The sequence below is a fragment of the Schizophyllum commune genome, assembly GCF_000143185.2.
Source record: "Schizophyllum commune H4-8 unplaced genomic scaffold SCHCOscaffold_8, whole genome shotgun sequence".
NCBI classification, from domain to species: Eukaryota; Fungi; Basidiomycota; class Agaricomycetes; order Agaricales; family Schizophyllaceae; genus Schizophyllum; species Schizophyllum commune.
This window is the reverse complement of record NW_026089545.1, coordinates 2164896-2188442: the sequence shown is the minus strand read 5'-3', so window position 1 is coordinate 2188442 and position 23547 is coordinate 2164896. Positions and strand designations below refer to the sequence as shown.

The 23547-nt window shown below is 58.4% G+C and overlaps 9 protein-coding genes across 9 annotated transcripts; 4 read left to right on the top strand and 5 right to left on the bottom strand.

Moving 5' to 3' along the window:
- Positions 1-42: 42 nt before the first annotated feature.
- On the top strand, positions 43-2388 carry SCHCODRAFT_02632906 (cytochrome-450 hydroxylase). The gene is made up of 8 exons (XM_050345738.1): positions 43-358; positions 405-483; positions 541-886; positions 938-1083; positions 1133-1776; positions 1834-1921; positions 2063-2172; positions 2229-2388. Exons 1-8 carry the CDS (start codon positions 201-203, stop codon positions 2308-2310), a joined length of 1653 nt encoding a protein of 550 aa, XP_050199382.1. The 5' UTR covers positions 43-200; the 3' UTR covers positions 2311-2388.
- A 667-nt stretch (positions 2389-3055) lies between these two features.
- Positions 3056-4580, bottom strand: SCHCODRAFT_02548060 (uncharacterized protein). The gene is made up of 4 exons (XM_050343653.1): positions 4199-4580; positions 3784-4148; positions 3419-3731; positions 3056-3354 (listed from the first exon to the last, which is right to left on the bottom strand). Exons 1-4 carry the CDS (start codon positions 4382-4384, stop codon positions 3109-3111), a joined length of 1110 nt encoding a protein of 369 aa, XP_050199381.1. The 5' UTR covers positions 4385-4580; the 3' UTR covers positions 3056-3108.
- Positions 4581-4679: 99 nt separating this feature from the next.
- SCHCODRAFT_02632899 (pali-domain-containing protein) lies at positions 4680-5636 on the bottom strand. The gene is made up of 4 exons (XM_050345737.1): positions 5371-5636; positions 5175-5320; positions 5046-5110; positions 4680-4992 (listed from the first exon to the last, which is right to left on the bottom strand). The coding sequence occupies exons 1-4, from the start codon at positions 5416-5418 to the stop codon at positions 4721-4723; spliced, it is 531 nt and encodes a 176-aa protein (XP_050199380.1). The 5' UTR covers positions 5419-5636; the 3' UTR covers positions 4680-4720.
- A 17-nt stretch (positions 5637-5653) lies between these two features.
- Positions 5654-7369, top strand: SCHCODRAFT_02584405 (glycoside hydrolase family 16 protein; the record flags this gene model as incomplete). Its single annotated transcript, XM_003029932.2, has 6 exons — positions 5654-6546; positions 6600-6681; positions 6730-6836; positions 6887-7122; positions 7181-7241; positions 7299-7369. Exons 1-6 carry the CDS (start codon positions 6126-6128, stop codon positions 7367-7369), a joined length of 978 nt encoding a protein of 325 aa, XP_003029978.1. The 5' UTR covers positions 5654-6125.
- A 2766-nt stretch (positions 7370-10135) lies between these two features.
- On the top strand, positions 10136-11801 carry SCHCODRAFT_01214686 (uncharacterized protein; the record flags this gene model as incomplete). The annotated part of the gene is made up of 3 exons (XM_003029933.2): positions 10136-10386; positions 10434-10469; positions 10520-11801. 3 exons carry the CDS (start codon positions 10136-10138, stop codon positions 11628-11630), a joined length of 1398 nt encoding a protein of 465 aa, XP_003029979.1. The 3' UTR covers positions 11631-11801.
- Positions 11802-13954: 2153 nt separating this feature from the next.
- Positions 13955-15339, bottom strand: SCHCODRAFT_02632888 (pyridoxal phosphate-dependent enzyme, beta subunit). Its single transcript, XM_003030342.2, has 4 exons — positions 15026-15339; positions 14451-14968; positions 14207-14398; positions 13955-14146 (listed from the first exon to the last, which is right to left on the bottom strand). The coding sequence occupies exons 1-4, from the start codon at positions 15274-15276 to the stop codon at positions 14010-14012; spliced, it is 1098 nt and encodes a 365-aa protein (XP_003030388.1). The 5' UTR covers positions 15277-15339; the 3' UTR covers positions 13955-14009.
- A 219-nt stretch (positions 15340-15558) lies between these two features.
- SCHCODRAFT_02703305 (uncharacterized protein) lies at positions 15559-15992 on the bottom strand (the record flags this gene model as incomplete). Its single annotated transcript, XM_003030343.2, has 4 exons — positions 15559-15606; positions 15661-15716; positions 15770-15836; positions 15891-15992. The coding sequence occupies 4 exons, from the start codon at positions 15990-15992 to the stop codon at positions 15559-15561; spliced, it is 273 nt and encodes a 90-aa protein (XP_003030389.1).
- A 1844-nt stretch (positions 15993-17836) lies between these two features.
- SCHCODRAFT_01173377 (NIF-domain-containing protein) lies at positions 17837-19599 on the top strand (the record flags this gene model as incomplete). The annotated part of the gene is made up of 5 exons (XM_003029934.2): positions 17837-18832; positions 18882-18986; positions 19041-19190; positions 19244-19342; positions 19393-19599. The coding sequence occupies 5 exons, from the start codon at positions 17837-17839 to the stop codon at positions 19597-19599; spliced, it is 1557 nt and encodes a 518-aa protein (XP_003029980.1).
- Positions 19600-20322: 723 nt separating this feature from the next.
- SCHCODRAFT_02353558 (uncharacterized protein) lies at positions 20323-23546 on the bottom strand. Its single transcript, XM_003030344.3, has 3 exons — positions 23024-23546; positions 22456-22914; positions 20323-22406 (listed from the first exon to the last, which is right to left on the bottom strand). The coding sequence occupies exons 1-3, from the start codon at positions 23457-23459 to the stop codon at positions 20410-20412; spliced, it is 2892 nt and encodes a 963-aa protein (XP_003030390.1). The 5' UTR covers positions 23460-23546; the 3' UTR covers positions 20323-20409.
- Position 23547: the final 1 nt, after the last annotated feature.

Here is a 23547-nt window from a genome sequence, read left to right as displayed (position 1 = left end):
AACCGCTCGCTATTGTTCGCCGTCTTTGCTATTGTTCTTTGTCTCGCAGTCACCAAGGGCCGGCCCCTTTGTACTCCTGCCCTCGACCACAGTCAGACACGCTCCCGACACGCCTGGACACTAGATGACTCCCTAAATCGCGCCGCTCGACTCCCTCACGACACCACATCATCGACCGCTACCCATTCACGACAGCCGCCATGCATACTATCATCCTCGCTCTGCTCACATCTCTGCTGCTCATTGTACTCTATGGAATATTCACTTTGTCTGTACGCCCGCGATTCAGCACTATACAACAGTTACCAGGACCACCGGTAGCGGGCGTATTCAAGAGCCATCTCCGCGCGCTGCTTGAGTACGTCGCACGCGAATACTTCCCTCCCCTTTCTGACCGTCCCTAGTCCTGCGATCTCCCCTCGCGTACATGATCTCATGGTCAGGAAGTATGGCCGGAACATCCGTATCCGTGGTGTAGGCCCCGTGCGTAACCTACGCCCTCCCCCCCCCCTTTCATGAATGCTCATATACGATCACCAGTGGGACGAACGCCTCCTTACCGTCGATCCCACCGCCCTCAACCATGTCCTCCGCAACGCAAGCATCTACCAGAAGCCTTGGCAATCGCGCGCATTCATCTCTTCCCTAATTGGCTGCGGCATCCTCGCCTCGGAGGGCCAGATGCACAAACGGCACCGACGCGTCGCCACCCCTGCGTTCTCTCCCCAGAATATGCGTGCTCTGGTACCCGTCGTCTTTGGAAAGGGAGAGGAGCTGAAGGATCGCTGGTTGTCCATTATGAAGGAGGACGGTCAAAGCAACTCGGGCGTGTTCGACGTTGCGCATTGGATCAGCCGTGCTACCTTTGATGTCTTCGGTGTCGCAGGTGCAAACTCTCTCGGTGAAGTACTCCTTACAGTACTGACCTCACATCCAGGCTTCGACTACAACTTCGAGGCGATCCAACACGAGGACAATGAGCTGCTCAATGCGTATAAAGACATGTTCGAACTGGCTGTGTCGCAAGGCAGCTTCTGGCAGACGATGACAACCATTTACGCGCCGTTCTTGCTACGCCTCTTCGTAAGTGTTGGTCGAACGAGACGGTCACTCGTTTGACATTGGTCTTCAGCCTACCCAGAAGCAGCGGACCGTGAAACGCTGCCGAGAAGTCATCCGGCGCGTCACGGGCGACATCATCCAGCACAAGAAGCGCAAGATCGAGGAGGGCATGCGCGACGGCAAACCCTACGAGGCCAAGGACATCCTCACCCTCCTGCTCAAGTCGAACATGTCCACCGACATCCCGCCCGACCAGCGCATCACCGACGCCGACCTCCTCGACAACATCAACACGCTCGCCTTCGCCGGGTCCGACACCTCGTCCCTCGCGCTCACCTGGACGCTCCACCTCCTCGCCGAGCACCCAGAGATCCAGACGCGCCTGCGCACCGAGCTGCTCGCGCTCCGCCCGCCCGCGACGACTACGCTCACGGCGGACGAGATCCACTCGCTGTACGACGTCGTCGCGGAGCAGCCGCTGCTGCACAACGTCATGCGCGAGGCGCTCCGGCTGATCCCGCCCATCCACTCCTCGCTGCGCGTGTGCACGCGGGACGACGTCGTGCCCACCAAGTACCCCGCCCGCGACCGCGACGGCAACGTCGTCGAGGGCAAGCACGACTTCTTCCTGCCCAAGGGCACCATGGTGCACGTGCCCATCGAGGCGTTCAACCTCGACAAGGAGGTCTGGGGCGAGGATGCCTGGGAGTTCAAGTGAGTCTTCGTCTTCGTCGGAGAACACCCCAGCGCCATCCTGACGTGACTTCTCAGACCGCAGCGCTGGGACGACTTGCCCGAGCTCGCCAAAGAACAACCGGGCGTCTTCCCAAGCATCCTCACCTTTTCTGGCGGTACACGGGTAAGGTTTCTCCAGATGTTCGCTGTTCTTCACTCACGCTTCTCTTACCTTCTCTCATCCTTCTCTGCTCCTCTCCCACCTTGCTCTGTTCTTCTCCCACCTTGCCCTATCCTTCCCTCGCCCCCCCTTCCTCTCCCTCAGTCCTGCATCGGCATGCGCTTCTCCGTCATCGAAATAAAGGCCGTCCTCTATACCCTCATCACGAACTTCGTCTTCGCTCCGACCGAAGACGAAGTCTTCAAGGCCAACGTGTACGTCGTTCATTCGTTATACCTTTCGAAACGCGCTGACCTGTGCTCTTCTCTAGCGTCCTGACGCGTCCCTACGTGGCAGGGAAGTTCAAGGAAGGCAGCCAGTGTCCGCTTCGGGTGACCGTGTACGAACCGTAGGCGGTGCGCGTTGATCTACTGGATTGTAAGTGTATTGTACTTGCGCTCTTAACTTTATCATTATTGGTATCGACCTCTCTTCTTCCTCTGCTCGCGGGGCCAGCTAGCGCTATCCATTGGGTCGGCTTTCCTGGAGCAAGGGATTCATGTGTCGTGGGCAGAAGAGCTGCGACGCTCAGGCTCTGGCAATTAACTGCAAGAGGCCAATCACATCTATCGATAGTGGCGATGTGGGCGCGCTTCGAGCTGTTGAGGACATCAGAGTGGGGCTTCCACCTGCGCCTCAGCGCCTATGGCCAGTCTTCTAGTTCCATTTCCGCGTCGCCTTCTTGACTCGAATGAGAAGACCGCCGGCCCCTACTGATGAACATGATTGAATCTGCTCGGAGCCGCCCCTCACTGACCTCTAGCCCCATCCCCCTCGTGCAAATTGTGCCTCCATATCGACACAAAACGCGCGCGCTGAGTCCAACGGCCAGTCAATTGTCGTCAATGCGATGCTGCTGACTTCGGGACAACAACAGTACCGACCACATGGGTACCCCAGTGGTGGTTCACGCTCTCCGTGCTTGTGCTCGGCTCGCATGTACACTCGATTCGCGAACCACGACTCACGTTGTGACTTGCTGTGACGGCCCACAATGCGCGGGACCAAAGCGGAATCAAGCGTACACGGGACCAATCTGTTATCCCCGGATAGTATCGCAAGGCGCCTGTCATCATAGGCGCCTACCCACTCAGTTTCCCGTGCTCTAGCTTGATATTTCGACAGGACGCTAACAATCATGTCTACAAGCATCATGTTATACAATGTAGTTTACTGGTTTCAACAACATCCCTGAGAGTCGCTTGCTTGATCGAAAACCTGATCTGACCGCCGAAAGGGTTCACAACCTGTATCGACTGGTTGAGGAAAGAAGAGGGTAAGCTCTTAAAAGTCTGTTCGAGCATTTGGAGGGCCTCTGAGCTAGTAGGCCGAGCTTGCGGATCGCGTTGGGTCATGCTCTCCGCAAGAGGACGCAGAAATTCCAGGCCGCTATAAATCTGGCAATTGGGGTATCGTGGATCAGCTTTACGTTCAAAAGCAAGATGAGATGGTTATGCACACCCCAAGCATGTTGTGCAGTATCACGTTGCCGAGTTGATAAATGTCGACCTTGAACGGGTTGTATGGAACATCCCAAGAGAGCTCCGGGACGGACTTGTCCTGTCCATACACGCCAGTAACCAGGTCTTCATTGGTCTGCAACTGTGCAGCCAGCCCCAAATCAATGACAAAGTACTGTACGGGGCTAACATAGGCACGATCGCGGAAGGCAAGAGCGGATCGACCGTCTGGTGCTTTGTACGGAGCTGCAAAATGATGTCCGCCAGGAAGTAGTTGAGACGCGTCCATCATCAGGTTGTAGGCGCAGAAATCTCTGTGCGTCAAGGTCAATACAAGCATTTTCAGAGCGGCATAGAGACGCGTACCGATGTGCGATATCGTGTTCGTGAAGATACCGTAGTGCCTGAGCAGGAAGCGTAGGTACAATGTGTTGGATTGACGAGCCATGCCCACTCACCTCAAGGAACTGCGATACACACCGCACGACTTGATCAACTCTGGAAAACGGGGGGTCATAGTACTCGCGAAGGAAGGGTAGAACCAAAAATGCGGCGCTGTCGGTGTCGGGCAGGAGTATCATGTCTAGGAGCGGAGCAAGTCGGTTTCGATCGTCTTTAGGAAGCCTTGCCAGTCGCTGGTAGATAGGCACCTCGTCCTTCCATGTTTCGGTTTTGCGGATAACGACCCGCCTGCCGTCGCTCATCCTGACTGCATCCAGTACACAAGGTGACTGAGATGAATGTCAGAGGACTGTTGTCGTCTCGAGCATAAAGAACGCACCCTGTTCTCCAGTTCATCTTCAGGTCTAAAGAATTGGTGAGGCAACCACCAGGGTTTCTTGCCTTGCTGTCGGGCGAGTGTGTGTGCCGGATTATATCTGCATCTCAGGCGATAACCACGACGCTCCAAGAACGCATAGTTGTTTACCCAAAACTGCTCATCGGGACTGATATTGCAAGCTGTCATGGGGGTGGCAAAGTGGGATGGGAGTTGGAGGCGAAGGATGGTGGGCGGTTGATCGGCGGCCAGCCTGCGCGCGCGCTCGCGCTCGATTCAGTCGGGCCGCTCAAATTCAAAGTCCAGCTCGGTTGCGACAACCAAGGTGCGAGTGATCAGTGTACTGCTGCCTCGCCGTAAGATGAACGCAAGAAGCAAGGTAGGGATATCATAGTATCGGACTGATCTGCCTGCCTGAACTCATGGTCGCCACATGCTGAGAAGTAAACCCAACCGTGCGCGATCTTGACAAGCGAACACAACACATCAAGCATCCTGAGTACCGCCTTCCAACTTCGGCTGGGATCATCGTCGGTCTCTCCAGGCTGCGACAAAAGCTACTAAAAGTGCCACAAGCGCACCAATGCCTATCCAGTTGGCGTTGCCCCACCCAGCAGCAATACCCTGCTCATCGAAGCGACTTCGAGCGGTACCAAATAGGACCATGGACAGCACCCACGCAGCCGACGCAAGAAGGAGCGCAAGACCCGCAAGGAGAGTCATGATGTTCGTCCCCGCGCGGCGGTTGTGGGTAGCGCCCACGCCCGCAACGAGCGCACAAGCGGAGATGCCAGTCGCTGAGTCAAGGAATATATGAGTACGGGCCGAGAACAATAGAGAGTCCACTTACCAATGGGATACAAGACCAGTGTATAAGTCAGCGCATGAAGATGGCTGCCCTCGATGGCCAGGTAACTGAAAATATGTCAGAACGGGCCGAGCGGGGGTCATTCCGAGGCACAAAGAGTAGAATACTTACTCGTAGCCGATGACGGGCACGAGGAAGTGGAAGCCGACGTGAACCTTCCCGCCCGAGAAGCCAAAGACGCCGAAGTGCGTCGTGCCGTAGTCGGTAGAGATATTAAGGAAGGATATGCTGTCCCACGTCGGGGAAGAGATCGTTACCTGAGAGTGGTCAGTTTGAGGCTAGTAGAGGCGCCGCGCATATCACTCACAAAAAGGAGAAGAACGAATGCCGTGAAGCAGAAGAACAGTGCCAGCATGGCGTCGCGCCGGAAGCGCTGCGACGTCGCTGAGGCTGGATCCACGGGCGCGCTCAAGTTAATAATCTCTGGCTACTGTCTGCGGTCGCTGGAAGCGCCGCGCAAATGGTCGCTCCATTGAGCGAGCGAGATTATATACGACCGTCAGAGGGCTGTACGGTCATGTTGGCCGCCCATGCATCTTCGGTCGCCGAATTGACCAGGATGTGTTCCGTCCCCATCCCTCGGCGATGATTGTCAGAGAATTACGTGGAGTCTCGGGTGATGTTGTTTGGGAAAGTACAGGCAGTGCTGAAGGCCGTGACGTTTCGAGGTTTTTGGACTCAGGTTGGTCCAAGTTGGTTGACCATGCGCTTTGATTCCTTCCGCCAGTACACTGAAGGCGTGCCGACAGAGATACAGCACAGATGCGTACACCGAATCGATGCTCGAGCAGCGAGGTTGTCGACGAGCGTCGGAGGAAGGCAGGAAGAGATGCCTGAGGGTGCGGTCGAAGTTGATGCCAATGATTAGCATGCGGCCCGGCGCGCCGAAGGTGTTAACGGGCACGGTGGACCCACAAAGGCGAACTGCCAACGAAGCTTTTCAGCCTTTCACCGGAATCAAAGCCAGCGACATGTCCGCCCGACGCCTCCTATGCCTCCTCGCCCGCTCCGCGCCTTGCCTCTCCCTCCCTCCTGCCCATACTGCCAACCTAGTCCGCAGCCATGCGCCTCGCCGCCTTAGTCTCCCTCCTCTTCGCCGCGTCCGCCCTCGCCCAGCAGGTGCAGTACTCCCTCACCGACGCCTTCTCCGGCACGCAGTTCTTCGACGCCTTCGTTTGGGAGACCTTCAACGACCCCACGCACGGCCGCGTGAACTACGTCGACATCAGCACCGCCATTAAGAGCAACCTCTCCTACGCGAGCGGCTCGAAATTCATTATGCGCGCGGACTCGACGAGCATCGTGCCGTCCTACGCGCGCGGGCGCGACAGCGTGCGCATCACGTCCAAGACCGCCTATACGGAAGGCCTCTACATCCTCGACCTCTCCCACATGCCGACGGGGTGCGCGACTTGGCCGGCGTGGTGGACGTTCAGCAGGAACGGACCGTGGCCATCTGGCGGAGAGATAGACATCATTGAGGGTACGCGGCGTCCTGGACGATTGTCGCGCGTCTCGCTGACTGTTTCCTGCCAGGCGTGAATCAGAACACCGCTAACCTCGCGTCCCTGCACACGACACCCAACTGCTCCATGCCCCCAATCCGGCAGCAAACTGGGTACGTCCGCACCATACTATATGACTAGAACTCACCTATCTCGCGCAGAGCGACCGTCTCGACCGACTGCGACACCAACGTTAACTACAACCAGGGCTGCGGGACCTCGTTCACGAAGGCGAATTCGTACGGCCCCGGCTTCAACGCGCAAGGCGGTACGCGGATTTCTCTTGAAAAGTTCTCTCTGTAGCTGAGCAACCCGCAGGCGGCCACTACGTCCTCCTGCGCACCAAGGACGAGATCTCCGTGTGGTTCTGGGCGCGCAGCGACCCTCTCACGCCTCCGGAGGTCCTCCTGTCTTCGCAGTCCACTCGCATGCCCAGTCCTAGCATAACGTGGGGTCCGCCCGACGCGAACTTTCCGCTCTCGAGCAACGGCGGGAACTGCGACTACGAGGCGCACTTCGACCCGCACCATATTATCTTCGACTTGACGCTCTGCGTGGGTGGAATTCATGTTCGCCGTGTCAGGACATCTCGGGCTGACATGTTGACCGCAGGGTGACTGGGCGGGCACAGCGTTCGCGACTTCGGGATGCGGACCAAGCACCTGCGAAGATTGTGAGTTAACTACCATGCACTTCGTCTTCGCACGCACCGTCCTGACCCATCGCCCAGTCGTAAACAACAACCCCGCGAGCTTCGCTGAAGCGTACTGGGAAATCAACTCGCTGCGGATCTACACCTGAGTCTCGTTGCAAAAGCATGTATATTGTGGACCATACGGACATGCACTACTACCACTGAACATACCTCTATTCGCCCCGTTCTTTCGTCGCCCGTCTCTGGATACCATAGAAGCTATAGATACCTTGCTAGATCGTCAAGTACAGCGCGCTGTTGCCATCGCATAAACGTTTCGTTGGACATGATTATGTTGACGGAGAAGTCTGATGTGGTCCTAGACCTAGGAAGGGAGTGACTGGGTTCCTGTAGGAGGTCGCGTATTCGTCGAGGGGCCAGTGAGGTTGCAGGATGAAGGCTACCAAGGCGACGAATATTTGCGAGTGTTTGACATTGCACCGGGAGGCGGGGCAACATGCGTGATGTGAGGGCGAGCACATTGGCGCGGCTTTATGGCCAGGACATCGACCATAAGGGACCTGGGATCGCGAGCGAGGAAATTCTGCAATGATAGAAGGCAGCTACTGCGCTGCTACGGTCAACCTCGAAGTCCTGAGTGAATCATGTATAGACTCACCGTCGACTATATGTCCTCCCAGTACTCTGGCCATGAGAGAGCCCGACAACTTGATGACCTCCAGGACGGGGGAGCCAGTAGACAAAGGACGCCTGGGCGAAGTGATCGGGAAGTACGGAGCTTTAAGGTTTGCAGCTAGCGTCCGGTCGTTGTTGAAGGGAGAGCGAGCAGAGAAATTTCCAAAGACGCCGCTATCCTCAAGAGCACGACCCCGTCTTCATGAGGCCCATCGAGGTCGACGTCAGCGCTCGCAGCGACCGGGGATAGTGGGCCTTTGATGGCCGTACTGGGCAGGGGTTTGTTGACACGTGTATGGCCACCAAGGCGTACTTCCTCATCCAGTCCCTTTGTTCTCGCCGCTGGATATTCCCCGTCCCTCTGTGGTGGTCTGTCTATCTTGTCTAAGGAGCGACTGCAGTACTCCGCGGGCCTTGGAAAAATGGACTGAAGTCTGAAGAAATTCGCTCCTCTGCGCCGCCGATCGTGGGAGGGAAGGGGGAAGAAAGGGCACGCCCGACGACCGACACAGCGAACTGCTGACGAGCAATGTATGGACACTATCAAGCGAAGAACTGTCGAGCGGCCTCGCGATTTTTTGCCCACCAGCTTCGCTCCCATGACGGCCACCACCGCGACGAGCCCCCGTCACATACGCCCTCCTCATCCCGCCGGCGGACTCCAATACGCGACCCAAGCACGAACAGACTCTCCTCCCCATACTCCCCACTCTATACGCGTATCCCAGATTCATGACGCGTGGGTTGAGGTGTCCGTAGCCCGCCGTCGTGGGATAGGTTAGTAGGTGCGCACCATGCTACCAGCGAAGTGCCTTGTCGCTGACGCCCCCACCCTCCCAGTATATGTCGACGCTTAGAAGAGAATATCAGTCCCATATGCCCCACCATTCGTGAATTGGACGTACCGTAACGCCCTACCCCACTTGACCGCGCGGGCATGACCACGGCGCAATCATCGCTTCGCAGCAGCACCGTCCTTGCCGAACTTAGAAAAGGATATAGACTGGCGGAAGGTCAGTAATGGGCGCGGGTTTGACTCGCTCACCGGAACAGGGATGTATGCGACGCGACGAAGCGTATTGGAATAGCTTGCCCAAGCAAATAGTCGTTGGCGCCTTAGGACAGCAGACACCCAGCCTGCAACGCAGCGAAGTCAGGATGAGTCGCGGCCAGCAATATCGAGCAGGTGGTGCTCGCCGTTGATCCTGTCATCCACAAGCCAGCGTCGCCGGGCGAGTCAAGGTCGCTCGCCTGAGCATACAGTCGTAGGTCTTGCGCGTCAGGCCGTCGAGCCACAGCCCGCAGCTAGACATCGCAAGGAGCGGTTAGGAGTGGTCGACAGATGGCGCTCGCCGTTCTTCCAGCTGTCCATAAGGACGATAGTGAAGGCACTTTGGGTAGGCTGTTCTTCATGGTGAGCACGAGACTGAAGCACAAGGAAGAACTAATCGACGCAGAGCTGACTTGTGAAGCCCTTCGAATTCTTCAGGGAACGCGAGTATCTGCGGGAAAAATGTCCCAGTGGATTTGCCACCGCTCTGAGGACCTACGGAACGTCAGCGATAGAGAACAAGGACGACAGACTCACCTTCTCGTCGAACCTCGCCAGACACGGCGAGAACCTGTGAAAGCAGGTGCCAACCAGTGAGTACAATCACTCGAGCGCCGAGATCTCATCGATCTGTAGCGTGCAGGTGTCTTCTATCGTGTTCTTGACGCGTCCTCTTCTACGGTTGCATGCTTATGATTAAGGAACAACGAAGGAGGTCCCCGGTCTTCAAATAAGGTTCCGCCGAAGCTTCAATTGAAGTGGCTGTGCAAGGTTCACCGAGTGGAATGGCCGGAGGTCGAGGACGACATTTTTCAGCCTCCAGTGCGCGAGAGCGCTGTGGCAATGTTAATGTGAGTTCGAGCTTGCTTTTTCTGCCGTCCAGACGTCGCATCACTGACCAGGCTATCGACAGTGTCTCTTGTTCTGTCTTGTTCAGACGCAAGGACCGTTCCCACGGGCCATTGTTGAATGCTTATGTCAGCATTGTGTCTTGTTTGGGAGACAATAGGTTGGACGCGCCGCATTTGTGTTTTTCGGTCGGACCTCCCGAACATTCAAACCCCGCCGCGACGCGCTTCCGGCCTGATCTTGACCACCACCGTCGTCTTACGCCCCAGACACCTGCCGTGCTTCCCGCTCGCGCTCTACCTCTCAACCTCTACTTTTCCACAATCACCGTTTCGACATGCAGACGAAGAACCAGAAGCACCACCCTCCGACCACTCCCGGCGCCGTCTACTATACCCATGGATACAGCATGGGCAGCGACGAGGTCGCATTGATGGAGACCATTATCGCAGTGCAGAAGAGGGCCGTCGAGTACCTCGACAGCAACGAGTCCAACAGCGACCCGCGTCTCAGGCTCGTCGCCTCACGCGTTGCCCAATGGCTCCCGGAATCGATTGAACATGAAGCGGAAAAGGCCAAAGCTGCAGTGTGCGTATCCTACCCTACTGCTCAACTCCCAACTGACAGATTTGCAGCCGGCGGATTGCAATCGAGCTCGACGACCTCTGGTAGTGCGTGCGCAGCGCCCGTCCTTGTTTTCGCTTACTAATCATGCCCGTAGCAACCACCGCGACACGATGGAGAAGCTCACCAAGGGCGACGAGGAGCTCGACCCCAAGGCGCTCGAGCGCGCCATGAGGCCCCGGGAGGAGGCGGAGGCGGCACACAAGGCGCCCTTGTTCGACATCACCGTCAAGCGCGACGGGCAGGAGATCTCCCTTGACAACGGGCCCATCGTCATCGCTCCTGGCTCTTCCAAAGTTGTCTTCACCTGCAAGCGCCGTCGCGCGCCGGCTGCGCAGCCCACTGCCAATGCCACTGCCGCGCCTCGTGTTGCCGCCGCTGACAAAGGGAAGGCGTCGGCCCATGCGGCACCCATCACCACCACCGCGCCCACCACCGACGACCCCGCCACTACTGAGCCCATATCCGCGGGGTCCAATGCCACGTCCGCTGCGCCGCGTTCGAAGACGCCTGCGTCGCGTCGCGCGGCGAATAAGGAAAAGGACGCGGGCGAGGGCGAAGGCACTGACAGCCCCAACATCCCCACTCCTATCCCGAGGGCAACACCGGAGAAGAAGCGCAAGCCTTCCTCCCGGATCGAGAAAGCCCAAATCCCTGCGCTCGACCTCTCGGGCGGTGCTGCAGAGGAGGAGGCGCCGGCGCCGCCTCAGGACGATGCTGCTGAGGGCGATGCCCCCGAGCCTGCGCCTGTCGCCGGGCCGTCGAAGCCGCGCAGGGCGTCGTCGCGCAAGGCCGCCTCCTCGAAGGCTCCTGAACCCAAAGCCGCTTCTCCCAAGCCTGCTAAAGCAAGGGCTGCTGCCAAGGCGGCTGCTACCAAGGCTGCTACCAAGGCCGCCACTACCAAGGCCGCCGCTACGAAGCCTGCCGCATCCAAGGCTGCTACGAAGCCTGCACCCTCCAAGGCCGCTGATAAGAAGCCCGTCGCTTCCAGGGCCCCCACTCCCAAGGCCCCGGAGCCTCAGGAGACAGCCGCTGGACCGTCGAAGCCTAGCGCTAACAAGCGCAAGCGCACCGAGGAGGTCGAGGAGGAGCCCACCGCTGCAGAGGAGGCCCGCCCCACGAAGGGCCGCAAGGCTACCAAGGCGCAGACTACCGTCGAGCCCGCCAGGCGCTCTACGCGCAGCAGGTCCACTGTCCCGCGCGACTAACTGAACGCGCCACTCTCGACGGACACTTATATCTCTCATCTGACCGCATGCATGTAATCATCTCGCCTGTACGTATCTGGCTGCCGCCCCCTTTCCCTGGCTGTTCCTCTAGTCACGGATACCCCCTTGCCACCGCATACCTCGAAGCTGGTTGAATTAGTACACACCGTTTCGTCGTTCCCTCTAGCGACACCTCCATAGCCACATACGTACAGGGTGATTTCCGCGATTTTCTGTGTAACTTACGCGTATCCTATTCTCTGTAGATTCCTGGGTTTTTCTGTCTTATCTCCATAATCGCATCTCGAGTCCATATCCTCGCTGCGCCTCTCCTCAAGTTACCTTGCTTGCAAGGTCTTACTCAGGTGCCTTTGGGCGGAACCTATTTCACAAATAAGTCCAAACATATGACGGTTGTCCTTGTTTCTCTCGTCTCCGAACAAGGTGACGATCTCTATCAGGGAATTTATGCAGTAAAAAGTCGATCAACGAATCAAGCGAAGCAGGCGCTGTGGACTTGCAGTAGCCGAGTGACGTCGCCGCGTCCGAAGGAATCGCGGCGACGGTCACGCCGGCGGCGAGCGCGTCGACCTCTGCGCTCTGCTTCCATCGGCTCGAGACTCCTGCAGCCATATTTCATTTGCCCGCCCTCCTCTTCCTCTCTCTCTCACTTGATAACGCTCTGACCTGCACGTATTCCACTCAGGCCCTTCTCCTGAGTCCTGGGACAGGACCTGCTGCCTGCTACAGTGCTCAGTCGGCCGGTCCGCGCGCATGTGGGCGGCTGGGGGCGCGCCCCACGTGCCCCACGTGATGCCGCCGGGGTCCTGCGAGCGGGACGCAGATATAAGTGGTTCTCAGATGAGTGGAGTTGTGTTGGCCCATTAACGGTGCCGCGCAACCTAATCTCGTGAGTAACGTGCGAGACGGCGACTCAACCCAGAACCATGCTCGCGTCTCGTGTCGCGATAAAGAGGAGGCAGATGAGGGTAAGAGGTGAAGAACAGTTGTATTTCTCGGCACGCGGCGCCATGTAGGACACTCGCTGTCGTGTACATGTAGTAATAGGTAAATAAGGGTGGTGCGAAGCATCCGCCCGTGTTTGTACATACAATGGTTGCCTTTTTGGGAAGTATTTACAAAGAGTAGATGAAACCCATATATGACTATCCACGTCTTTACGTCCAATAGCTAAGGGCCCGGAGGAGTCCTCCGTTTAGACTCTCCACACACCGACAGTAGTAACAAAAGCAGATGAGCAGTGGGTCAGAACAAACACTCGGATAGTTCGGTCGAAGCCTGAGGTAACAAGACTCGAAGCGAAGAGCAAGTTTGAGCGAGCCCGAATAAGTGAAAAAACAGAAGGCAGAGTATCATGAAGCCTTTTTACAAGACAGGATCAAGCTCTGAACATCGGCAAATATCTCTTGAGAAGGAACTATGGCCACCGCAGCGTGCGTGTCACATGCAAGCAAGGTCGTCGGGAGGCAGGGCCGACGCTTCTCTAGTTGAATAAACGCGTGACGTAGGCGGCGACGCGTCGCGAGCTGTCAAACGCGACATGTCACAAACGGTGACCTGTCACGCGCGTGTGTATAAAGCGGCGCTTCCCAGGCTCTCTTCTTCCGCCCTTCACCTCTGCCACCATCCTCCACTATCTAGACGTCCATCGCGCTGATCATTACTGTCTTGGAGCTCATCGGCTTCTACTAATCTTGTTACATCTCTTGCGTCTCCTCCTTTCCTCAGTACCTGTCCAAACAGTCCCGTATTGCCCAGCCTTGGCCTATTTGTGCGCGTCGCTGGCTTGCTTCACGTCTGTGCTATAACTTGTTTCGCTCCTTGCTATCCTCCCGTCTGTGCACTGCACTCAATGGATTTGCTCGCCACCACGCGCCTAAGGTGATTTAGTCTTCTCATTGCTGTTAACCGCGCTTACTGATCGTGCCTTCACAGATCCTCGTCGCCCTGCTCTCGCCTGGCCTCTCCTTCGTCTTCTTTATCCCTACTCGCTCTCTCTCTCTGGTTCAGTCTCGTCCATCCCTATCGCCACCCAACATCAGCCCTACTGAGGTTCTCACTGACTCTTTGACCCTGCTTGTGTGATTTCGTCTTTCTACACCACATGTCATGCCCATCTGCTCATCCCTGCTTTAATCTTCCCTGGCTGCTCATCGAGTTCCCTCTAATCTCCCCCTCCCCTCGCTTCCCTCTCCTGCACGCCCAGCCACCGTCAGTCGACGATGTGGCAAGCGCCAGGTGACGACCTAGCGAAGCACGTCTTACCAGGCTCCTAGCATTGCCGCACGCCTCGAATAGCCAGCTGACCTCTAGAAATATGTGGATACCCATAATATACAAGACCGTTACAGATGGTGTCTAATCCAGCACTGCGTACTTTTTCAAGTGGTCCGGGATCGCATCCTCGAGCCCCTTCGCTTTCAACCACGCCTTCGAGAAGAGGCGGCTCTGATACCTGTACGCGCCGTCGCACAGGAGCGTGACCACCTTCGAGCCTGAGAAGGAAAGGCGTCAATCCCCGGGTAGATGAGCATGCCAGGAACGGGGACACGTACCCTTCCCAAGCTTCTGTGCCACCTCGACCGCCGCGACGACGTTCAGTGCGGAACTGGCGCCGAGGTAGAGGCCCTCAGAGTCGAGGAGCTGGTAGAGCATGGCGATGCTCTTCGTGTCTGGGACGGTGAAGGCGCCGGTCACGTCCTTGATGATAGTCGCGGTGTTGTCAGTAATACGGCCCTGGCCAATGCCTAGAGGATTTCGTGAGCAAGCTGGACTGGAATCAGGGAGAGATCCTCGCACCCTCCGTGATCGAGCCGCCCTCGCGCTCCATGAGCTTGCCGCCGCTGCTGACATAGCTGGCAAGGACGGAGCCCGGCGGGTCTGCCAGCCAGATCTGCACGCGCCCATTGCTCTTCTCCCTCAAGTACCGCCCCGTCCCCGCCAACGACCCGCCCGTCCCCGTCGCGCACACAAACGCATCCAGCGTCCCCTCGGTCTGCGCCCAAATCTCCGGCCCCGTCGTCACATAGTGCGCCTGCGCGTTCGCCGTGTTGTCAAACTGATTCGTCCACACCGCGTTCGGCGTCGCCTCCGCGAACTCGCGCGCCTGGTGATTGTAGTTCGCCGGGTTCTCGTACGCGACCGCGGGCACGGGCCGCACGTCCGCGCCGAGCATGCGCAGGAGGTCGATCTTCTCCTGCGACTGCGTGTTGGGCATGTAGATGACGAGCTTATAGCCGCGCGCGCGGCAGACGTGCGCGAGGCCGATGCCCGTGTTGCCCGCGGTGCCCTCGACGACGGTCCCGCCGGGCTTGAGGCTGAGGGCGGGGCTCGATCAGCGTGGGGAAGGATGGGGAGCGACGATGATTACTCACAGACCCTTAGCCTCCGCATCGCGAACGATGCCTAACGCAGCGCGGTCCTTCACGCTACCACCCGGGTTCTGGAACTCCGCCTTCCCGAGGATAGTCGCACCGGTCAGCTCGGACAACGTCTTCAAGTGAATGAGGGGCGTGTTCCCGACAGCGCCATTGAAGCCATCGACCGGCGCATTCCTATGGAACGCGCGGGTCAGGCTGCGAGACGTAGCAGCACGGGGCGCAGCGGCGCGGAGGGCTCCCAACATCGTTAAGGAGGACAAGGTGAGTGCTGGTGAGAGAAAGCGCGCTGACTTTATTCACATCCGCGGCCGACTGGCACAGAAGGCTCATAATGTCGTGATGCACTCGCGCGTTTAGCGCCCGATCATTTGTCCGCAAAGGCCCGGGGCTGGACCCACAAGTTCGACTTCAACTTGTGTGCGTTCATGGCAAAATAGATTACAGGATAAATAGACAGCGGTTCGACTTCAATAACTAAGTGCAGGGTATCCAGCCCCTACTTCATGACTTGAAAGATCGTGATGCATTTAGAGCTTCACGCCCAGCTCGTCCGCGCACTGCTGGCAGCTGTCGGGCTGCAAAACTCTGGTCAGTCACATCGCCGCAGCGCAAAGTCCAACGTAACGTACGAAGTTCACACCAGCGTTCGCCGCGTTGGCCAGGCAGTTCACATCCGCGGCGGTGTCTACACATCCACGTCAGCCGTATTCCAGAACTCTGTGATGCTGGGAAACTCACCCCTCCCCAGCGTAGCTGCTGCAACCCCGCAGATGGCTGCCGCGGGCGCGAGCGCGGCCAGGCATTCCTGAAGAGGAGGATCAGTGGGGAGACCACGGGCTGGAAGAAGGGGGATACTCACGACAATGGGGCAAGAGAGCTGGGCCTCGCGCTGGACGGGCTGCGGCGCGGCAACCGCGGCGGTGGCGAGCGTGGCGAAGACGGCGACCAGGGAGAACTGCATGATGGCGGCAGAAGGTGGATCTGAAGGAACGGGAGGAAGAGAACGAAGGGAATGAGAAGTGTTGGGGGAAAGCGGATTGAACTGAGGAAAGCGACGACGCCCTGGAGTCCTTTTATATATCTGTCCTTCAGCACCAGAGCACCCTCGTTGACTCACCAACTGTGAAGACACAGTCCCCCCACCGTCGCCGACCACAAGCTCTATCATGTTTGGTGGTCCAGCACACTGAATACGAGTCTCCACAGCGCCTCTGTCGCAGGCAGGAGGCGCGTCGCAGTGCTGATCACGAGTGCGCGAAAACGATCAAGATAGGTGGAGTGCACAGTGCTTGAGGGTAGTGAAAGGTATAGCAAAGCGTCGCAGCGTATCCAAAGACTGAGGCGACGTCGCGCTCATCAACGGCCTCCTTATGCGCATGGATCTGGTGGGTTGAAGGCATTGAAAGTGCTGGAGAGCGCAGCAATTCCAGAGGAGTGCCGTGTCGCAAAAGCGCTCCGTATAGCCGATGGCGAGTCTGTTTTGGGCGGCGAAGTCACTATATCTCGAGGGATCGGACAGCGCAATGTCGTGGCATGAACGCCCGGCTCGAACCGCGAGGATACGCAGACCCTACAGGGAGTTCAAGTCGCTGCTGCCGTTGGCTACATTGTAGACAGGCAATCCGTGCTGGCGAGTCGAGTCGAGACGCTAAACACCCTCAATAGCTACAGACATGGGCTCAGCGAGATTGGTAAGAGTGCGCTGCTCTTCTGAGTTTCCTGCTGAGTCCAGGTAAGACGAACGGGCCAGGCAAACAGGCGGTCGCATCGTGTCGTAACAAAGTAAGCAAGGTTTCCGCGCGCGGTACTCGTGGTCATTGTTTAGTGCGAAGGTCGGACTCGCGAAGGGATTCCTGTTGTTGGTGATTTGCCGCCCTCCGCGGGCGTTTGGTAAGGGATGGACTGCGTCGCGTAAGCCAAGGACTCAGACGCGCGTCAGGTGTGCGTCCATGGCCTCGCCAGCACGCCGAAGAGATGAATACGTCGCTGGCCAAACATGCGACGTCGACCTCGTCCAGAGCGACGATGCGATGCTCGAGTCGGGAGAGGACTGATGTGAGCTGATAGATCCCCATAGATATGAAGGTGATTATGAGATACGGCCTCACCTCCAGCCTCATGGTGGTGCACTCAACACGAGGCATGGCAGACTCGACGGGCAAGCCGCATACCGAACTCATTTGTGCCACAGTCGAGGAGACTGGCAACTGAACAAAAGGGACGCCGGAGCCTCGTGGCGTGGTTCCTTTTAATTGTCAGCACAATTGTGTTCTGATGGGCTCCCTCGCAACGGGACGGGTCGTCGTCCGCGCGTCGTTCCTGCGGGCCACGTCATTCCCAGATCGAGACGTACGAGATCCAAGGGTCTGCACTCATTTTACCCTGCAGCACACCGTTCCGCAGACGATCCGGAAGATGGATGGCGGGGAGATGACTGATTGTGTTTGTTGACCGAGGCCGGAGCCATACGTGCGTGCCCCAAGGAAGTGGGCGTCGACCGACTCGTGTCGGGCAGTGTGGCCTCGTGCAAAAAAGTTTTCCTGTGCAGAAACATGCGGAAAGAGAGCTGCTCGCGCGAGGCGAGTAGATGCATCTTAAGAGAAGGCGAAGCAGCGATAATGGACTTCACATTCCACCAGAAGAACCCGACGGCTGCCCGAAAAGTCGAATTGTTTGTTGACGTCGATCGCGCGAGAATATTGACAGATGTTTGGCGGTGGCATCAGCGCGCGTGGGAGGAAAGTCAGGGCACGAGCCCGCGTTTTATTCCTCCTCAACTCGCCTCTCCTTCTACGCTCGCCGACGATGCCCGGCGCCGACGAGCTCAACGGAAACATCAAATCAAGCTCAAACGGCGTCGCCCACAACAACGACAACACACCCTCCACCAAGTCCAACAACGATCCTCCCCGCATGAACGGCGTCACACCATCCTCCCCGTCGCCCGCGGCTCCCTCGACCAGCACCGGCCAGGGCGCGGACCAACAGCCAGCAGCGGCGTCCGACGCTACGTCTAGCAACCCCAAGCCCGCGGCGACGGAGCAGGCTCAAGCACCGGTCGTCGCCTCCGCCCCGTCGAAGGGCAAGGCGTCGACGGAGAGCTCAGCGCCGTCTACCACCCTTCAAGGCTCCGGCTCCAAGTCGCGCTCCTCCCGACGCAGACACAACGCGTCCGCCGCCTTGGAGCGGGCCGCTGACGCGCCCAATGGCAAGACCAGCGCGTCGGTTCGCTCCAAGCGCTCCTTCCTGTCCCGGTTCCTGCGCAAGCTGGTGCCTTGCGCTGGACCCTCGCGCGCGCACGCTGTCGACCTCGATACCGGCGCCGCCCCGAAGGCGCCGGAGCCCGCCGCGGACGAGAAGAAGCCCTCGGCAGCGGAGGAGAAGCCGCTCAACGCGGCCGAGCCTCCGGCTCCCAAGCGCGAGGAAGAGCACGCGTCGGAGCCACAGCCGCCAACCGAGCAGAAGAAGGACACGCCAGCCGTGCCAGAGCCGCTCACCATACAGCCGCCAGCCGCCGCGGTCGAGATCGAGAAGGCCGTTCCCACCCCGACTCTACTGCCCGAGGAGGAGACAGAGGGCGTTACGTCCGGCGCCGTTCAGCCGCCGGGCTCCACAGGCGAGACGCCAGCTACCGATAAGACTGCCCAGAAGGATCTACCACCGCAGACCACAGCGTCTGCTCCGATTGGTGGCGACGAATCGGAGGGAACCAGCTTCGATGAGGACGACGATTTGGTAGAGGATGAGGATGAGGAGGACCGCCTGATCATGAATGGCGGTGCGGGCATACCTATAGGGCCTGTACGTCTACTCAACGTCTCACAACCCTTCACCTACTGACACGCTCCAGGATGGTATCCCAAGGCCGCTCTTGCCCCCCATCACCCCCGCGCATGCGGGGCGTAAGTGCTTAGTCTTGGACTTGGACGAGACTCTTGTGCATAGCAGTTTCAAGGTGCGCTCACTCCACTTCATCTCGTCGAGCATCGCCATTGACCCTCTTCATTAGGCAATACCCAACGCGGATTTCGTGGTTCCTGTGGAAATAGAATATCACTGGCACAACGTCTACGTGATCAAGCGGCCCGGCGTCGACAACTTCCTGAAGTTGATGGGTGAGATATACGAGGTCGTCGTGTTTACTGCGAGCTTGAGCAAGGTGCGTCGACTTGATACGAATCGTGCCTAGTTACTGACGACCTCTTGGTTCAGTACGCGGATCCTGTACTTGACAAGCTCGACATCCACAAAGTCGTCACCCATCGCTTGTTCCGGGAGAGTTGTTACAATCATAAGGGCAACTACGTCAAGGTGCGTAACAACCTTGCCTGTTTACACCTGGTCCTGACATCGCCCTGCAGGATTTGTCGCAGTTAGGACGGCCAATAGCGGACACCATCATCCTGGACAACTCACCTGCTTCATACATCTTCCACCCCAACAATGCCGTTCCCGTGTCTTCCTGGTTCAATGACCCTCACGACACCGAGCTTACCGATCTCATACCGTTCCTCTCGGACCTCACGGCGGTGGACGACGTCCGCGGCATCCTCGACGGCGCCCGATGATACCAGCGCCCCGCTGCTCCCATCTTGTCACCCAGGACATTCGGTACATATACATTCGATACCCCGCAATCCCGCACGCTTGTCTCAACGCACGCACACTGCACTATACGCACCCGCACATCGCACGCACTACCGTACCCCGCACACTATTCGCTGTTGATCGACGCTCTCGGCCCCGCTGGATGCACACGCGCGGCCAGCACCTATATAATGCGCTACCACTCGACTTTATACGTAACGTTACTGCGCTCACCCGGGCGCTCGCAGTCGTTCTCGTGTATATCTTTCAGTTATGGATTCCCGCCCGTCCAATCCTGGTGGCGCCTCACGCTCGTTAACAGAATAATGCTTTGCAGGTGTACTGGTACAGGGCTCGCCCGAACACGGCTCGGTCACCACTTCGAGCCTCTCCTCGTTCTTACCCTTTCTACCTAGATATTTATCCACTGCTTACGACCCGGGTACGAAGGTGCACGACGTTGATGACAATAAAATTTTTCTTGAGCATGATTGACACTTCTCTTTCCCTTTTTGAGAACAATGCCACACCGAGGAGGCGGAAAGGGTTAGCCTCCGCGATAGGCTTCGTGCCGCCAAGCAACAGCAATTTAGGGTCGTAAGAACGTTATATGCATAGATAATGGTAGCAAGGGTGCAACATGCGCCCCGCCCCGTACATTGCAACAATAATTGATATACACTTGGACCAGGGCCGCCAACCAGCCACCGACCTCTAAATCACACAACAAGCGGATTTATATCTCGACCAAGAACGTCCTTGGAATAACCCTTGCATTACCCCTCCCGCCTTCACTTCTCCGACACGACAGCTTTCTTCTCCGTCACCACATCCTCCTCATCGCCCCACGGGCTGAAATTGGGCTTCGGCGCGGGCGCCGCCGCGGGCGAGGACTGCATCCACGACGGGAGCATGCGGCGGAAGCCCGTCGCACTCGGCGGCGAGACGTCGCTCAGGCTCGGCAGGCGCTCGAGCGACGTGTTCGTGCTGCCGCCCAGCACGCGCTGCAGCGCTTGCCGCTCCTCCGCGCTCGGCGCGAACGCGCGGATCAGCTGCTCGCTGTCCGAGGACGGCACGAACGGCGTGCTCCCGAGCCCGTTCGGGTTCAGCGCGTCGAAGGACGGCTTCGAGGCGTGGCCGGGCGCGGTCTGCCCGCGGCGCGGCGGAAGGAGCGACGCGACGGCCTTCGCGGGGAAGCTGAATGCCTTCGCGTCTGGGTTGAGCCCCTTCTTTGCCTTGTCGCCGCGCGAGAGCGCGCGCATGAACGCGGAGGACGACTTGTCGGACCCGATGAAGGAGTCGGCCTTCTCCGAGGACGAGATGGACGATGCGGGGTCGGAAGGCGTGCGCTGGAGGGTGAGCGACGGGCCCAAGGACGCGTCGAGCAGGCTGCGGTCCGGCCCGGACGGTACGCGAACCTTGAACGGGTCAAAGCTATCCATTCCAGCGTCGCTCAGCGAGTCCGTGCGCAAGGAGATGGGCGACGACGCCAACCGCTCGTGGCTGCGGTTGCGCCACGCGCGGTCCAGGATCGGGTCGTCCGCCGACTGGAAGGAGCGCGAGAAGTGGTCCGTGTTGTCGATGGACGAAATGAGACCGGATGGGATCAGCGCGTGACTCGGTGAGAGGTGCCGGGACGAGGGTAAGCCGACGGGATCAGAGTCGAAGGGCGAAAACTTGATCGGCTGGCTTGGTGAGAGTCCGTCGTCGAACGGAGAGAACTGCTGACGAAGCGTGTCCAGCGCAGCTGAGCCACTGGTAGCACTAAAGTTGGAGAGGCTACCGAGCGACAGGTGCATAGGACGAGGGGACGGCTTCGTCGACATGGTCTCGTGCTCAAAGGGCGGGAGCAGATTGGGCTGCTCGCTGGAGGGCTCCGACAGCGTTGGCTCGTGCGAGGAGGTGCGGGTGCTTTCGCGACCGATGCTGTCCGTAAGCGGCGATCTACGAAACTGTCTGGCGCCCGCACGATCCTGCATGGACTTGAGCTTCGCGCGACCCTCCGCCAGCTTCTCCTCGAGCTCCTTGGCGCGTGTGTTCAGAGCAGCAACCACGTCCTCCGCGACGCTAACCTCGCGACGCCGCCTCTCAAGCGTCTGCTTGAGCTCAGCGGGCGGTTCAGGCGTCTCGGGAGTGGCTGCCTGCTCGTCAGAGAGCTGCTGTTGGAGGCTAGCGATCTCCTGGTCGAGATGATTGATGCGACGATTGGCATCGTCGCGAGCGGTCTGAGTAGCCTTGAGTTTCTTCTCGGCATCTCGTTTGTGTCCTTCGGCCGCTCGCTTCGAGTCGTCTAGTGCTTTGGTACGAGTCTTTAGCTCCTGCTTCGTGGCGTCCTCCTGGCGCTTCTTATCCCGCAGCGCATCGATTTCGCTCTGATACGCCGCGTGACCGTACGAGGAGGTGGATTGGAAGTCAGATAACTGGGTGCGGAGGTCGTGAACGGAGGCTTTCGTGTCAGCGATCTGCTGTAAAACTTGTAGAATATTTGGCGAGTGATCAAAGAGCGTCGAGGCCGAGGGGGATTTGACAATTGACGGTCGAAGTGGGTACTGGTCGATGGGGACGTACGGCTGTTGGGAAGAGAGAATTATACTCGTCTTCTCAGAAGTCGTTGACGGCCGCGATGCATGAAGAGGCAGAGATGCCGACTTGGGAAGCGGTGGAGGCGTAGAGCTGCGCACTGACGGCTGACTGCTTCGCTGAGATGGGCGATCGCGGTTTCGTAATCGCGGCGGGGCGCCACGTGCAGGTGCGAGTCGATCGACGGGCTTGTTCGTCAAAGGCAGAGCTGCGAAAATTATCAAGCATCGTACAGAGCAGAAGGACACTACACGTACCGTGCCGCTCTGGTCCTTTGATGGCCAAGATACCCGAGCTCCAGCTTTCCTCGTCGTTGGACCTCGCGACGACATCCTGGTACCAGGCGTCGAAAGGACCGCCCCTCCACCATCGCCCGAATGCACCGAGGTACCAGGAATCGGTAATCATCGATCCATCGTGATCGTTGGGAATGCATGATGCCTTGCCGCCCTTCGACACAGGGAGGATGGCGGCAATGGTGAAGATGCCAAAGCTATGAAAGACATGTTTCGGCGTGCGCAGAGATACGGACGCGCGATTAGCGAAATGGAAGAGTGAACGATTGTCTGGGGAAGTGCGGCGAACTTGACGTGTTTTGTCGATCGAGTGCAAGCTTTCCTCGTCGGTGGTATCATCCAGGCGACTGAGGTGCTGACGGAAAGACTGTTCGGTAAGATATGCCCTGAAGGACGTTTCAGACGGATTGGTGAGGTATGCTGTGTGTTCGCGTCAGCTACCGAAAGGGGGAGGGGATGGAGGGTGGCTGGCGGACGCGCGATGCGATGTGCGCGCGCGTCTGCCTAAGTCCCAGATGAGAATACTGACCGAGAATGATAAACACTATAACAAAGACGACGGCACAGACAAAGGTCCTGATGTCGCCATTGGCCCAGATAGTGCTGAAGAAGCGGGACAGCGGCTGACGCGAGACAGCGTATCCCAGGCCGCCAGCAAGAAGGCCCATGAGAAGGAACAAACCGTCTCTGGGTCTGTCCGGGGACAGTTCGCGTGCAGCAGCGCCCGGGGATGGGGATGGGCGCCGGTGCCGAGTCGACAGTTTTACGCCCGGGGAGCCAGCGCAAGCACCCCGAATCGTACAGCGCAGAGCCGTGTGAGTGAGAAAGAGAAGTGCGTGCGCGCCGGCGACGAGGACGACGAGGACGGTGGCGGCGACGGCGACAGCGATGGCGACGACGACGGTGGCGAAAAGAAGAATCGCTCCGTCCGCGAGCCAAGTTAGATGACGGATTTTCCCACGCATGTGTTATTTGATTTGGCCCTTTCCTATCCCGCCGGCTTACCCGTTTCACATTATTTTCCCGGCACGCGGAAATCTCCGGCGGCGGCGA

Coding starts and splice junctions, on each gene's coding strand:
- SCHCODRAFT_02632906 (XM_050345738.1), top strand. CDS start 201: ATGCATACTATCATCCTCGCTCTGCTCACATCTCTGCTGCTCATTGTA. Junction 1,084..1,132: donor CGTTCTTGCTACGCCTCTTC/GTAAGTGTTGGT, acceptor ATTGGTCTTCAG/CCTACCCAGAAGCAGCGGAC. Junction 2,173..2,228: donor GAAGTCTTCAAGGCCAACGT/GTACGTCGTTCA, acceptor GCTCTTCTCTAG/CGTCCTGACGCGTCCCTACG.
- SCHCODRAFT_02632899 (XM_050345737.1), bottom strand. CDS start 5,418: ATGCTGGCACTGTTCTTCTGCTTCACGGCATTCGTTCTTCTCCTTTTT. Junction 5,321..5,370: donor CATTCGTTCTTCTCCTTTTT/GTGAGTGATATG, acceptor GACCACTCTCAG/GTAACGATCTCTTCCCCGAC. Junction 5,111..5,174: donor GTGCCCGTCATCGGCTACGA/GTAAGTATTCTA, acceptor ACATATTTTCAG/TTACCTGGCCATCGAGGGCA.
- SCHCODRAFT_02632888 (XM_003030342.2), bottom strand. CDS start 15,276: ATGTTGGGAGCCCTCCGCGCCGCTGCGCCCCGTGCTGCTACGTCTCGC. Junction 14,969..15,025: donor GATGCGGAGGCTAAGGGTCT/GTGAGTAATCAT, acceptor CCCCGCCCTCAG/CCTCAAGCCCGGCGGGACCG. Junction 14,399..14,450: donor GGGCGGCTCGATCACGGAGG/GTGCGAGGATCT, acceptor GAAATCCTCTAG/GCATTGGCCAGGGCCGTATT.
- SCHCODRAFT_02548060 (XM_050343653.1), bottom strand. CDS start 4,384: ATGACAGCTTGCAATATCAGTCCCGATGAGCAGTTTTGGGTAAACAAC. Junction 4,149..4,198: donor AAGATGAACTGGAGAACAGG/GTGCGTTCTTTA, acceptor CATTCATCTCAG/TCACCTTGTGTACTGGATGC. Junction 3,355..3,418: donor TACTGCACAACATGCTTGGG/GTGTGCATAACC, acceptor CCCAATTGCCAG/ATTTATAGCGGCCTGGAATT.
- SCHCODRAFT_02353558 (XM_003030344.3), bottom strand. CDS start 23,459: ATGCGTGGGAAAATCCGTCATCTAACTTGGCTCGCGGACGGAGCGATT. Junction 22,915..23,023: donor TATAGTGTTTATCATTCTCG/GTCAGTATTCTC, acceptor GCGAACACACAG/CATACCTCACCAATCCGTCT. Junction 22,407..22,455: donor CAAAGGACCAGAGCGGCACG/GTACGTGTAGTG, acceptor TAATTTTCGCAG/CTCTGCCTTTGACGAACAAG.